A 15999-nucleotide genomic window follows, 5' to 3' on the forward strand; every position below is an offset into this window, starting at 1 on the left:
CAAACACTGATCACAATGATGGTGGTTTGTTGCAATTGAAACCCAATTGTGTTGTGAATTATTTTCTCTTTCTCTGCACTAAATAGCAGTGCCGTAGTTGGATAGTGCAGATTAAGGGGTGGTATTATTAGAATAAGATCTCCTTATGACATCATAAGGAGCACTGTAAAAAAATCTGTAGAAATTACAATGTTATTGCAGCTGGGTTGCCGGAAATTTACCGTAGATTTACGTTTATGTTATTTACTAGCAAGAGTTTGTTCAAAGTAAAATACATTTTAAATATGAACAAGTCTTTATCTTTACAGAATAAAACTATACAATAACAGCCTCATGCAAAGCATTCTGGGAACCAGAAATCATCATCAACCTTTTTCTGTTTTTGCTTCAGATTTTGTTTTCCAGAATGTTTTGCTTGATACTGTTTTTTTTAGTTTTACTCTGTAAAGACAAAGACTTGTAAATGTTAAATGTTCATTTAACTTTGAACAAACACTTGCCAGTAAATAACATAAATGTAAATCTACGGTAAATTACCGTCAACCCAGCTGCAATTTCTACGGAATTTTTTTAAACAGTGAGCGCCAGATTTCAATGACATAATTTTTCACTTTCAAAGAATGGTTTACCAAAACTAAGTTACTGGGTTGATCTTTTTCACATTTTCTAGGTTGATAGAAGCACTGGGAACCCAGTTATAACACTTAAACATGGAAAAAGTCCGCTTTTCATGTCATGGCCCCTTTAATATCAGGTGTAAACAGCCTCTCAGTTGTAAGGGATGTTTATAGTGTGCAACCTAATCTTATCACATCTTTAGCTGATGTCTAATATAAACTCTTAAAAATGAATGATCAGGTCAATAGAATATGAAACAAAGGAAGTGTATGTAATTGTTTGAAAGGGGGGTGGGCATCGGCACTTGTGCAACAGTCAATGTTGACCTGCACTCGGCCTCTTCTCAGCATGGTCCTCACTGTTGTTGGGTCTCTCTCATTAACCGTTGGCCGAGCTGATGGTTTCCTCAGTCTCTGCGCTGGGTTAAATAGCTTGAAAATGAGACCGGGTTAAGAGCTGTTTCCTGCAAACCTCAGCTGCGAGCACATCTGTGGGAGAAGGTCCCAAACTGCCCCCCACGTGTTTGTTCATGGACTGGACTGATTGCCTTTCCTTCCTCTTGTCCCGCTCTCTCTTAGACTCACTCTCTTTTTTTCTCTCTGTCTGTTGCACCAAACTGTTGCTTACTTTTTCTTTGACAAGCGAGAAAGAGGGGTTGCATGGGAGATAAAATGGGGGAAACATTTATTACTTTAAATATAAAGTATATTGTACGGTATATACTGAAGATCTTTGTGTGGCATTATTTGCATTTACAAGTGTGTGATGACCAGAGTATTGGTCAAAGGAAAGCAACCACAGGGTTTCTGAAAGTTGTAAAATGGGACCGTCATCCATACTGGACTGCATTAGTTTGTGCATCTGATATTGCTTACATTTAAGCAATCAGCAATGTCTAGGTAAAACGAAATTTCATTTGACACATAGTGTACGGAGCAGCAGCGTATCTGAGCACTTGGGTGTGTTTGTGTTTGGTCTCGTCCATGTTTTGGCATCCGTGTGTGTTTCTCATATTAAACTACAGTAACTGCGGGGAAATGCGATGCCCTGGAGTTGAAAACATACATGATCAAACCAATATGTGGCCACAAAACGTCTCCATTTATGTGAGGAGTGACTGTAAATATACAGCTTTGCTTTCACGTAACATTAACAAGGAAGTACTCAAATACAGAAACTGGGAAACAATGAAGTATTAAAACTTTATTTCGCTTTATTTGTGTAATGGAAAATGATAAAAACGTACAGCTCGGCAACATTGCCTTGGCTAGGATAGGTCAGTGTTTTTTCATCAATAGCAATCAAATAATATTTATAATATAACAATGTGTTCTGAGGAAGGCAAAATAAAAGATAAAGAGTGAAAATAAATTATCATAATAACAATTATAACAATAACGATAATAACAACCTTTATAAACATTTGTTTGCGTATGTCGTATCCATAAAGTCCATTCAGAGGGAGTCATGCCCAAAAAAGGGGGTGTATTCCAGCATGTTAGGGGGATAAAATTAGTGGTCTCTGTCTCTCTCATATGTATGTGTAGAGTCCTTTGCTAGAGCCAAATCTAGGAAGTTCTGAGGTGGCTGTCCTCAATAAATGATTCTGCAAAGACACATCCTCTCTTTCAGGACAGTACCAAAGTGACTCAGTAAAACGAGAAGCTAAAACCCTCTGCTCTGTGAGCGTTCTCAGCGTCCAGCGAGTCTGTAGGAGAGGTGCTTAGAAACGCGCAAACCGTCCTCTGTACAAGTTGACATGGTTGGTGATATGATGACAAAGTCCAACCAAAAAACAAACCCAGCATGAACCCCTTCGTGTCCCGCATCTGTGGAAGATTTATCGACGGGAGGGGGGTGCGTGGAGATGTTAGGCATGGTGGAGCTAATGCAAGGCCTCTGGTGAGGGGATGCACGTGATGGTGGAACTTCAGTGAGGTTCGGCCCAGGCGGGTGACCGGCTGGAATGGTGAGGGTGGCTGAATGACGGGTGAATAGGAGTCGGCGTGGGCAGCATGTGACCGGAATGGCTGAAGGGTGGCAGGTGGCCCATGTGTTGCATGTGGCTTGCCAGGGCACCGGCACTGCCAAACGGAGAGGTCTTGTCGTGCATGCACTTGGAGAGCTCCTCAAAACCCTCTCCGGATCGCTTACTCCTCTTGGACTTGCTGGACATCTTGCGGTTGCGTGTTTGGATGCCCTCCTTTTTCATGGTCAGTGGCCTGTTGACCTACAAGGAAATGGAGACAGGATAGGTTAATGAAGAGGAACATCAGAAGGGTGTGGTTGAGAAATTAGAGGATGTAGTGAGCAAATAATATTAATACAAAAATGTCTTTCTTGCGAAACATGAACTTTTGTTCGGTGTAACCTGTATAGTTAAATTTAATCATAATAAATCATATTTTACCGGAATAAAACCAGTTAATTTAGATGTTACCACATAAGGCATATTTTTTAGATTATCTGACATGCTAATCTACACTTTAGATGCTCTGTTACATGAGTCTTTGTATTTATGCTAAATAGACTTTTGTTTTTATATATTTTACAAAACGCTTTACAAAAAAATAGACTTTCACGAGCTCAGCTGTCACGAAATTGCACGAGCTCAGCCCTCTCTCTCTCCTCTCTCTATCTCTTTGTTTCGCTCATTTCATTAAAGTGAAATGTATTTATTCGTCTGCTAAAGAGCTCGCCGCCAAGCTTAACATTAAAAAGCAAGTTTCAGACAACTCGGTATTGATATGACTGACGCCGTATCATGAATGGCAGCGCCTCCTGGGAATAACGCCCTCCTTTGAAACAAAGCTGGATTAATCTAAACAGAAAAACGGTCAACGGGCTCCGCCTGACAGAGAAAGCCGGCTTTGCGTCCCCGACCTCGCTCTTCCCTCTCTTAAATCGATACAAGCTGTCCGCCCACTTGACCACTTCACTGTCACTTTCTGTGTTTGTGGGTTTTAATACTCACGTTGTGGAGTTTGTAGTAGAGCCCGCAGGCGTTGCACACCGGGTCTCCGTTCCCGTTGCGCCGCCACAGAGTGGTCGTGGTCGTCTGGCAGTTCGCGCAGCAGGTGCCGGCTCGTCTCGCGGCAGACTGTGTAAAGACAAGAGAGAGAATGTTAATGATGGGTACTACATTTAAAACATCATTCATTACAGTTGCTAGTGGTATTTCATGAGTAGGCCTTAAGACTTTCATTAATAATTTTTGTCCATTTTACTTTAAAACGCTGTTCTAATACTTGATGTGGGCCGATAAAAACGCAAAACTGTGACTGAACATCGTTTCTAGTTAATAAATTGCTCTGTTGCTTGGCAACGATATTGATATGTAAGTTTTAGAGTAAATTCAAGTAATTTCGATTTATTTCCAGGTAAAAAAATGACCCATTTTAGAATTCACCTTATATTATTTTTTTGCGTAAGAATATAGCCTAGTTTATTGTTAGTTTATTATAAAACATTATCATATATTGCAGCCGTACGTTGTGAGATTTGGTTGCATTATTCTAGCAACGCTCGTATTTTTATTGTTTTTCTTGTGAATATTATCGTCGTACAGACTGCATACCATTCCTGCATTTCTATTCTCCACAGTGTAATATTAAACATGCGCTTTAGATAGACTTTAGGTTGAAGTAGGCTACATGTATATAGCCCACGATAAGAATCTGAAGGAGTGATGATTATTATGACTCACTGTTGCTGTGTGCACTCTAGTATTTCAAAACAATCCCCAAATAACGTTAAAAATGCGTCCTGAACATATGAAATCTCTTACAGGTAGTCGCTTCCGTGTTTGGCATAATTAAATATATTCTGCGCATTCAAACAAGGTAAATTTAATTTTCCAATTTGTGCCTTTATTAGAAAAACATACCGGTGAATTTCGTTGTTTCTGACCTGTATCCAAAAAATGTTATGATGTCATTCTGCAAATGTAAATATATATATATATATATAGCTATAGATGATAATTTTTTTAACGCCTGATGCCGGGAATCAAACGCTTTGTGGGCGGAGAAACTGCAAAGCCGGGTCATCAAACCTCTGTTCGTTTTTGTCCGTTTCAGATCAATTATTCACACATAACGAGAAACATTAATAGACATGCAATGCCATTCCCTCACAGCCCAACACATAGAAAGACCTATTGCATATGCTATTTGTGTTTATTAACGATTAATTCGTATGCCTAATAAGATCCTGAAATAATAGCGCGCAAAATTAAACAAAACGGAGACGACAACAAAAACACGCACATTCCGATACTTCAACTCAGTGCCAGTCGAGCCTGACAAACAAGAGAGCAGAGTATAAATCCATTTATTTTCCAATCCCTGCCCCTGCCCCTTCACACATAGTGCTCTGATAATCGCTTTACAGTATATGTCATACGGGCCTACCGGGGCCAGAAAAAATTCAGCCGGGTTTGTTGAAGACGGAAACACCCGGGAGCCTGGCTTCCTTATCGGGCCCGGGCAGATATCCGGATAGGAAACAACTGGATGGCCTTTGAACAGCGCTCTGAAAACACTTCAGTCCAAAATGCAAAAGCATGGGCCAGCACACTGACTCCATGGAAAACCCTGTGGCCTTTTTTACCATGAGAACAGAAAGAAAGCAAGAAAGAATGAAAGACTAAAGCTACATAATAAAATAAATGTCAAGACTATATTAATAATAAAGAATATTATCAGCTTAATTGGTTATTACAATCTAATGGCCTGCATTTTAATTTCACTTTCAAAGTCACTTTGTAAGGCTCACTGTCGACATGCTGTGTATGTCTCTATTTCAACTGAAAATAAGATTTCCTTTGAGAGGGTCATATTTACACTCTGATGGTCACTTAGCCAAGTGAAAATTAAATTATGACACATATGGCTGATAGAAAAAAAGACAGTCTCATTCAATTAAACGGCTTGTTGTGTCTTCAAACTAATCTCTATGATAATATTATGTCACATTTTAAAAGACTGCAAGAAATGACTCAATAACAGAGTGAAACAGACAGAGATAGAGATATAGGGTTTCACCCAATAAAGGGTGAATTAAGATTATGTCAGAGGAAAAATGTGAAAAATATCCTTCCTGTATTCCTTAAATAGTTGGCTGTTTTCATATAATCTCAATGCTGGATAAATAGTGGCAATTCATTCCCTATAGCCCAGAAACACTGCATTTTATTTAAAAAATATAACCGGTTTATATTTTCATAGAAAGCAAAGATGAGACAAAGAACTATATTAAAATATAATAAAGTTTGACTTTTCACACATCTTGCTTTTTGATTTCTCAAAAGAAAAAACAGCTAACAAAACAAACTTGAATTTGATACTTTAGTTTTGGTTTCTATCCGTCATTTCAATGCAAACATAAAACTAAGATGAACAAAGGCAAACAAACAAAAATCTTTTAAACATCTCATCCTATTGAAATGAAATGAGAATATCAAATGATGACAGCGGATATGAAATAAAGCCAGAATCATAACCAAGTGCCACAAAACAAAACCAATGCCATGTGGATCTATAAAACACCCCTAGAAAAAAATTACGGCCAGATCAAAAAGCAAGATCTAAAGAGATGAGTTAGGGCAGCGGTGCGGCGACAGGTCAGTAAGCATGCTGTTTCTCTATCAGTGTGGAGTGGTGATAATTACACAGGCGTGGGCATTGGTATCAGTGACAGTATCAGAACTAGAAGCAATAATGATAGCGGTAACAATGGCAATAGTAGCAGTATTGTAACAGGCAGGGTAGGGGATCGCCAGGGGGTGAGGGTCACAAACAATTCCAGGAAGATTATAGGGAAAATATAAGTTTCCTGGAATTGTGCTCGGACTCTGCTATTTAGCTCTCGTTCTCATGTGTGCGAACTGAAGGAATTCTGGAGGTACTCACCAGTCTGCGCTTGGGCTTGATTAGGGGTCTGTTTTGGCCGTTCATCTTGTGGTACAGGCCGCACGCGTTGCATAGGTAGTGGCCGGTTCCGTCTCGCCGCCAAAGCGGGGTGGAGGTGGCTCCGCAGTTCACACACTCACGCCCCTCTGTGCAGAATTCAAGTGGAGGAAAAGCAAAGGGAAATTTATATAATTAAGAGGTTCACACTCGTTGTACGATACAGGAACACAGGGGTCATGACGAGAACCAGTCTGGGCAATAAAACAAACTCCCAAGTTAATTAGCCAATAAGTAGCATGACATTCAGTTTGACACTCATTGGATGTGAGCTGTATGCCAATTCAAAAAAGCATTGCATCATCTATATTGGAATTTATAAAGGTGCCCGTTTTTTTTGGATGTAATTTTAGGTTACACACTGGTTGACTATGTGGAATAGTGTTAATCTGATCAACCGTTTTGCTGGTCTACTGTAGAAATACTTTATTCGCTCAACACATTTGGTTTATTTTGGCAACTACATCCATAAGAGCAACTGATACTTGTAAGCTGTATGTGCACCAGTCTTGTCCTATTCTTAAGGCCTGGTGCTCATGTACTCTTCTACATCTCTCTGTTTTTCACATTATAATGTAAGACAGTCGCTGTCCCACCCTGACCAGAAAAAAGAATCCGCCCTGGAGAATGGATGGCCTTTTGAAGTGTATGTGATGTGTTGTAATAGCTACAGTCATTTTTAGTCGCTTCTCTGCAGGGCTAGTTCGGGTTTAGGCATCGTTCGCATTCTTAATGTACTGAAACTTGGTGTCAGGAGTGTTAGGTGAAAATGGCCAGCTACACAAACTGAAGGTGTGGCAATGTTAATGGAAGTTAATCTGAAGTTAATCTGTGGTATTTACTCATTTTACAATCTCAATTAACATTTCTGAAAGTGATCTTTAAAAAGTAATATTTATGTCAATCACAGTGCTTTCCTCCCAATGCATGTAGCATTGAGTTTGTAGACTAATACTGGTAAAATGCAGTAATTACGCTTAATATATTTTTAGTTTATAAAAGCCAAAAAAATTATTTGATGTTGTAACCTAATGTTGTCAGGTTGATTTAGTCATAGTAAAGTATAAAAGGATATTTGAGTTGAATACAAACAGTTTACAAGTTGGCACATAAAAAATAGGTTACCTGGCTATTTTTTTTAACCCAAAATCTACAATAATTTATCATGCCTTTTATCTTACACCATACTGGGATTTTGTAAAACACACTGGCAATTTATGCCTAATATATTCTTGGCATGGTACAGAGTAATTTTCCCCACAAGAAACATACAATTGTGCTAAATTAAGAGGTTTACGTTGGATATAAATATAAGTAGCCTAATAAGGACGTTGCGAAGTATTGTATATTATATTAATTATTTCGTGGAACATCTTTTTACTTATTTTTATTTTTGTGCAATTATATTTACTCATAATATGTGTATCATGGATAATGTAACCACTTTATAATAAATACATTTATTAAAATGAACGTTCTCCTTGCGCAGGGAAAAAGTCAAAGTCCTGCATAAATAAGAGCACAAACAGCAGGGTCCTGTCGCCTATGAAGGCCTGTCCCGTCGGGATTTTGTTAGGATTGGGGTCGTACGAGGGCGGTGGGGGGTGTATGTCGTGATTTGTTCAGCTAAAGGTATACAGGATATGACTGGAGCCAGCGCGTCGTGACTCTTCAACATTCTAAGCGCAATAAAGGCTCAATTTTAAAGACAACATGGGAAGAAGTATCCCACCCTTAACAAAGTAAATCATTCATCTTAAAAGGCATATAACGCCAGAAAAACATCCATGTAGTCTTTTGAGATAAAGAAGTCTGCCTCTATATTAATTTCAAGTAATCGTATTGCAAACAAAACATATCTTCTTCATTTTATGAAAACATGTCTTCATTTTAATTAAATATTTATTGTTAATTTAAAAACATCTATAGGCTTTAAAATTATATGTCTTTAACTAGATCTGTTACATTGTTCATACAGTTATCAGCCATGTAGTTTGTGTGATTAACATCTTGTTTTTGTTTTGTTTATTTTAAGAGAATAACCCTTTGATTGTATATTGATTTTCCCGCTTTGATGTGATGCTGAAACTAAATAATGTCAATTGTTTTTTTTAAATGCGGCCCTAAGGTACCCATTTAATTTGATATATATATTTATATAAAATGCTGTTTCATCGCGCAGAAAGGACATGAACACAATAAATATGATATTTTGGCACCAATATTACGACGGGTTTGTGTATTTAACATTTTAAATATTAAAAAAATGCCAAAAAGGCTGTGACATAAAAATCTTATGAAATGTTTAACCTCAAAAACTTGAAACTCACCTGAGCACGATCTTGTCTTGCTTTTGCATTTAGGTGTGAAACTTGACGCTGATCCACTGAGGAGAGTACCCGGGTGAAACAGACCGCCGCCGTACTCGTGTGGTGCGGGCAGAGAGTATGTCGGGTAGGTAGGGATGGGATGATGCGTGGACGGTGTCTGGGCGCTCATAGCCAGGCTTCCCCGGAGCGGACTACATCCCTCCATTTTCATCCCATCGGAGATGGACACTTGGTACTTAATGGACTCCTTTTCGTCCATTCTTGCGGTGGTGGAGGTCGGGGAAGACGGCCCGGGATCCGGAGAGACGTCTTTCGGTGGGGTCGGGGGGAAATTGTAGAGGGGATGCGGACTGGAGTGAGTTGCAGATGTGAGGGAAGAGACGGGAGCAGTGCTGGAGCTGCTGCTGCACGGGTAACCGGCGCTGGCGGGGTGTAGGCCGGGCTTGCTGAAGTGACTAACCGCCCAGGCGTTGTGGTGGGCGGCGGAGAGCGCTGCCTTGCCGCTGTCCAGCCAGGGAATACCGGGACTGTGTATGAGGTGTGGCCGACAGACCTGACTTCCCGTGAGACGAGCTGAAAAATATAAGCCAGAAACGAACATAAAGCTCAGTTCGCAATGAAAACTACGGCCAAACTGCATTTGCTTCGAAATATCAATTTGAGTCGCTTTAAATCAATAAAAAGTTTTTTAATGTTAATGTTGACTCTCACCTGTTGACTCGGTACACGAATAAAACAAGCTCGACATTGAGAACCAATAGAAGTGTCCCAAATATTTATTAATTACGCAGAGACAAAAAAACTTAGCGATTCATCTCAGTACAATGTAAGTTCAAAGTTAGCACAGCCAACAAAATAATTGTCCTTCTATCGACCTGACTTTTTCCGATGTTTTCCCGAAGAAAAAAAACCCCGCGCTCACTCGTTAAACAGATGTTAGCTCACAAAAGCGACGCAATTTACATTAACAACGAAGTCCGTTCTTCACAGAAATTAGACACTTGAACTAAGAAGTTCATCAGGAATTTTTTCGTTTTGATTTGGCATCCGGGAAGTGCCTTGATCTCTCTCTCCCTCTCTCTCTCTCTCACTGACACGAACTTCCCTTTCCTCAAGTCATTCGCGGGACATTTTCTTTTTCTTCTTATCTTTACATTTCAACACATACGTCGTGGGATGACAGTTCAGAACGCATTAAAGAAATCCGACACCTAACATTTTTAACGCATTTTTGTCATCACTGCCTAGGTTATTGTTGTCGATACAAATAACATATGCAGCATGCAGGTATGTACATAAATTAAACTATTTGACACAAATATAGAGGCTAGTTACATACCTTACAAAATCAACTTAATAACAAAACAAAAAAAAAATTATACGATTTTTTTGTAGCAGCAAATCGAAACGTAAAATTAACGGGATGTGTTTTTCTTTATAGGCCGCACTAACACCACTAAGCCAGTTATATTAAGAAACACCAAAATCTAGGCTATTTGTTTATACACAGGCAACTGACCTAATGGTGCATGTTCACAAGGATCCACTTTGTTTACATTACAAAATATAAAAGCACAAATACATCTAAAATCTAAAATACGAGTAAGATTTTTAACGACAGTGTATATACTACAAATATACTGTGTAACTATGCTTAAAGCATTAATTATTGTAGTGATAAGTGCATTATTCAGTTCATCAGTGCAGTTGATTAATATTCATCAGCAGGTAAAGTAAACTTAAAAATTCAATGTCAAGTTAAATCAAAATGTATCTTGTAAATTAATTTAATTTATAACATTCTGAATTGTTTTACATTAGTTATTTTGTCATCAAAATTGTATATATTTTACACAAGAGCAGGTTGACATAAAACAGCATCATACCGTGCGCTTGTCCATAAGAGACCCTGGCCCGAGAGTTGGGGTAGTAGGGATTACCCTGCGAGTCCAAATGGTTCAAGAACACATCCACTTCATCCGGAGGCAGAAGAGGTGCCATGGGCTCCATGTAGTTGTGTGTAAGCCCGTGGTGATGAGAGTCTGGGTGCTGGCCGTTGAGTACCGCATGATGATGGGCCATCCACCGAGACTGATCGGCTGCAACCTCCATGTCTAAAGAGCGCGTTATTAAAATATTTTCGAAAAGTTTATATGCCTACTTTTCGGATACTAACAGACTCGCGGGGCACTACTATGGTCCTGTAGATTTGTCGTAAATATTTGTCGTTACTTTACTGTAAAAACTGCGCTTCTGGTGCCCTAAATTCACTTTCTGCACATGCCCTTATTTTTGAAAAATAAAGGTCCTCCTTAGCTTTTAAGAATCCTCGAGTTTTCAACAATCCTCAGGATCACCTGTAAGAGAAAAACAAATCAATGGGTGCGAGAAAAGTGGACTTGGCTGATCTAAAGAATGATAGTGAAAGCATTGTAGGCTAAATTCGTAAAAATAAACAATCCTCCCACTTAATCGCCTCAAAAGTGCTTTACTCCGAAATACGGCTACAATAACGTGTAAAATTAGAAGATACGTTAGAAGTCGAAATGTACGTAAATTACAAGATCTATCGCAAAGTACTTACGGCGCAAAGCGGCATTTCAACACTCCGATCCTGTGTTTATTTATGTCGTGTTAGTCCTTTACAAAGAATGTTAATCCTCAAGACGTCTGTTGACATTAGTAATTTGCGCTGCTTTAAATTGTCTGCGGTTCAATTGTTTAAACTCTCCCTTAAAACCTCTACGGCTGTCTGAAGCGAAGAGATGTCTCATTAATGAATTGTGCCTATGTACTGTTGGAACTGGCGCCAGTAGATTCCATATCTTACGAACATGGGCGGAGTCACGGGCTGCCAGTGATCGCTCTTTTAACCAATAGCAGATCACGCTTACTGTCATTGGCTCGGACCTCACGCTTTCCTATCTGCCACGGAGACCGTCGGCCTACGGCCCGTCACATTAGAGCTGAAAGATTCATCATTCAGCAGAGCGATTTATTGAGATATTTTAGCTTTCTTAAAGCCTCACGTTTGCTGTCCGATAATGTCTTATTCTACTCAAAAGAAAAAGCCTGGAATTAAGAATGCCAGGCTGAAGTTTAATATTTTTAAAACGTTTAACAAACGTAAAAGATTAATGCGATTTGTTTAAGCGTTTTTATCACTAAAATTAATAAATAATATCAACCCCCCAATACTTTATTTTTCCTATTCAGGCTTTGTTGCAAATGATAATTGACTTTTAAAGAGATGTGATCGGCATACATACAAGAACGACCTGTTGCGTGACCATTAACATTTACTTAAAACAACAAAACATTTAACAGTAAAGTGTTACATGCAATATATGCTTAATGCAAACATACACAGCTCCTAACACCTCGGGCATTAAATGGGGAGGAGTATTTTATGGTCTCTAAATTGGGGGCTATTGTTCTTGCGCGTCTAATTGTTTCAAATTAGTTGTCACCACATTCTTCTTGTGAAAACACTGTCTTTGTATTCTGTTTCAAGCGATCAAACGTCGCTTTACATATTAATAGCGGGCCCGTCTCTCGGTGGTGCCGACAGGTCGCATGGGCAGGTCCAAATAGAGCCAATTGGTGGCCATTAGGGCAGCTTCGTTGATTCTTGCGTACTATTATCTCATGGCAAAACAAGCAGCGGGCTTGCCCACCGCAGGCAGAAAGACAGAACGTCGCCAATTAGCTTGATAAGCATTTAGATAAACTATGGATTCGGGTTAGTCAACTGAAGACCTCATTTGCACAGGTTTTGGGTTTAAATTTATTTTGTCTAAGCGAGCGTGAATAACAAACAGGCTGACGTCGTAATGCAATAAAAATCATTAAATGTATTGTTCTTAAATTATGCCATTACAGATATTTGTTTTGAATGTTTTACTAATGAGACATTAGTTTGAATAGACTATATCTACCTTTTTTTGGCATGCGTATGTAAGAGCTACCCAGTAACAGTAGCTACTCACCTTTGGTAGCTCTGCAGCCTCTAACTGCTTGTTACAACGATTTGTGTATATTAATTATTAATTTAACCAGTTTGTCTGGTTGGATCAATCAAAGAGAGCACTGTTTTGAGCCACAGGATAACTGACCACCAGGCACTGTGACAGACTGGTTCTTTGAGTCACATTATTATTAGGCCTATTTATATTAATATTAGTAGTAGTAGTTTTGTACAATATAGCTTCAAAATAATGCTTGTACCTGTAGGATAACGTTTTTATTTCAAATGGGGGGTTTAGTCACAGTGCACTCCTGTGAAGCAATAATGATTGACATGCAATAATTGGAGCGCGAGCTCGGAGCCCCTACCGGCCGCCACTCTGACGCCGTGACTTGACGTCACAGAATCTCGGTAAAGGAAGAGAAAAAAATCCGGAGGCGACTTTGCAAGTCTATGTACTAGGGTGTAACGCACTGGGACTAAAGGGCTTCATGTTAGGCCAACACTTTGTATGTTTTTGTTGCCACCGTATAGGCCTACTGTGTATAGCTGCCCTTGGTGTTTGGGTTTGTCTAACAAAATCAGATGCTTTATCCCATTTTAACACACTAGTCTTGCCAGGATACCTTAAAGACTGGACATCCTGAAGCCAACAAACTAGAATAATATGACGATTGATTTTGCTGTGTAATTATGCATTTAACATAAAGACTCACATCAAATAACTTTTCAGAAGTGTAAGCTATACAATCTCTGAAAATGATCTCTCTTAATTGCAAAACGATTTTATGATAAACTAAGGCTACTGAATAATAAAGAGTCATATACGACAGTATATATATATCGTTCATTGTGTATTTATCTGGCTGGCTGCTCAGGTCAAGCTCACCACACAAACCAGTATTGAGGCTAATAACGGTTCTTGGTTGAGCTCACCTGCAGGGGAGAATATTCTGCAGAAATAAACAGGCTACCTATGGTCGGTAATCCAGTTGATGTCAATGTATAAACAAAAGAGTCACCGTCTGAGGACTCTGACCCAAGTGGACACGATGGTCTGGGCTCTTCTTTTAAATGGGTGTCACGTTTGTGATGTCACTTTACTGGAATTAATTGCATCAAAAAATAATGGAGAGCGATTGCTGAGGTCGGTGGAAACAAGCGCCGCGTAAACGGAGGTAATCATTCCCTTAATGAACAGGTGCCGTGAAATGGGTTAGTCCGTTCGTTCCCTCACTGCGCATTTATCATTCTCCGTAGGGTTAAAAGAGGGCAGGAGGGGGCAGAGAGCAGCACAGAAGGGTTTGTGAAGATAAGCAGGCGCTGGGATATAGAGGGAATGACACAGACCAGCTGAAGCGGCATTGTCCTTTACTCACGGGTAATTAGATTGTGACAGGGCACTCGGGGGCAGATACAGGCAGCCTACCATCCTCTGCTGAAGCATGAATAACACGAGCAGATCAGCTCATCTTCTTTTTATTTCAACCAACAATCTGCGTTATTCAGTATCTACTGTAAAACGATGTTTGTAATTTTTTATTTATTTGCATGCGTTTTATGTATCATATGAGACATATTTTAAACCGTTGGTTTAATCGGAAAATGATTTCGTGACAGTCATAAATCTGAAAGGTGATGACAGGGCGTCCGCCCTCCTTTTGTGGCTGACAGCTCTCGGAGTCAATGATTTAAATAAACAGTACAGGTGGGCTGTTGCAGGACTCCCTGGGGCATTGCAGAGAAAGCTAATTCCTCAGCTCACCTCACACCTCATTCGCCTTCACATATATAATCGTTCAAGAGTGAAAATGTCGTGATCATTTAAAAACCAGGAAATGTTAGCGGAAAATCCCTTATTTACGATTTTAATAACGTATGAGTTATTCCGCTCGTTGGATTTGCCGAATAGTAGAGAGGCTTGAATTTTCATATTAATTTCAATATTGTTTTATAGGCTTCAATGTTTAATTCATATTTAAAATAAAAAAATGTATATTTTTATTATTATATTTATATATTTTAAATACAGCCTAATTATAAATTATTTACAGAGACAAGAGGTAGTTACGCATTTTCAATACATTTTCATATATATTAATATCATTTAAAATTTGAATATACGTGAAAATATAGTGTAATTGAGGACATATTTATTTATCTTGTTGGAATTTAGTATTTACCCATTTTTATTTATTTTTTGTCCATGTATAATCGCAACAGCAGTCATGTAGCTACTTTAACCGATTTACTGACACAACAGCACCAATACAACAACAACAACAGCATAATAATAATCATGATGATAATAATAATAATATTCATCTTATAACATTATTATAATCAATGTATTATTATATGATATTGATGTTTTATGGGATTTTTTTTAACCGTTTGCAATAAAAATGTAAAGAAACAAATTCTAATTAAAAATAGACTAAAAATTAACCTCTTAAAAATATCATAATCTTCCTACTTTAGGCTAAAATATCCTTATTGTAAATTCGTTCATAAAACGCGTGAATAATCTAACCACATTAGTCGACTTTACGCTAGCTGTGTCCAATGATAGTCTACACAAAACGCATCTTACCAGCGTTTATGATTCCCTTTTCCTCTTGACATGTCGCACCAGAGAGAAATGTGTCCTGGGGCCAAGTCCGTGTGTCGTCTTTGAGAGAACAGCAAAGGTGATTCGTTGTGCTTTGTGAAGCGCTGAGGCTCAGGGCAGTCCTCCCAAAATCCGCTGGAGCTGGCAATGCCAACCTTTCCAGACAATCAGCGTCCCTTCACCAGAATGCTTTCGCTGAGTGTCTGTTTTCAGTGACTTGCAGTGTGGTGATACTTCGTGTATTCTATCTTGTCTCTCTCTCTCTCTCTCTCTCTCTCTCTCTCTCTCTCTCTCTCTCTCTCTCTCTCTCTCTCTCTCTCTCTCTCTCTCTCTCTCTCTCTCTCTCTCTCTCTTTCTGGAAACAGGGAAACTTGAGGCACAAACTAGGGCTGCTGCAACGTAGTCGTGCGTCAGCCAATCTGGTCTTCCGGGTCGTGCTTTGATGACTAAAAGCTGTGCTGAAGCTGCTATGTGTGGTGTTCTCACTTATATAATTATGAAATA

At 39.1% G+C, this 15999-nt stretch overlaps 1 protein-coding gene across 1 annotated transcript; it reads right to left on the bottom strand.

Annotated features, from left to right (window-relative positions):
- Positions 1-1830: 1830 nt before the first annotated feature.
- Positions 1831-11718, bottom strand: gata2a (GATA binding protein 2a). The gene is made up of 6 exons (XM_065241751.1): positions 11502-11718; positions 10804-11274; positions 8918-9490; positions 6531-6676; positions 3593-3718; positions 1831-2848 (listed from the first exon to the last, which is right to left on the bottom strand). The coding sequence occupies exons 2-6, from the start codon at positions 11027-11029 to the stop codon at positions 2549-2551; spliced, it is 1371 nt and encodes a 456-aa protein (XP_065097823.1). The 5' UTR covers positions 11030-11274; positions 11502-11718; the 3' UTR covers positions 1831-2548.
- Between the last annotated feature and the right edge of the window lie 4281 nt (positions 11719-15999).

Source organism: Paramisgurnus dabryanus, chromosome 14 (assembly GCF_030506205.2).
Source record: "Paramisgurnus dabryanus chromosome 14, PD_genome_1.1, whole genome shotgun sequence".
In the NCBI taxonomy this organism is placed as follows: Eukaryota; Metazoa; Chordata; class Actinopteri; order Cypriniformes; family Cobitidae; genus Paramisgurnus; species Paramisgurnus dabryanus.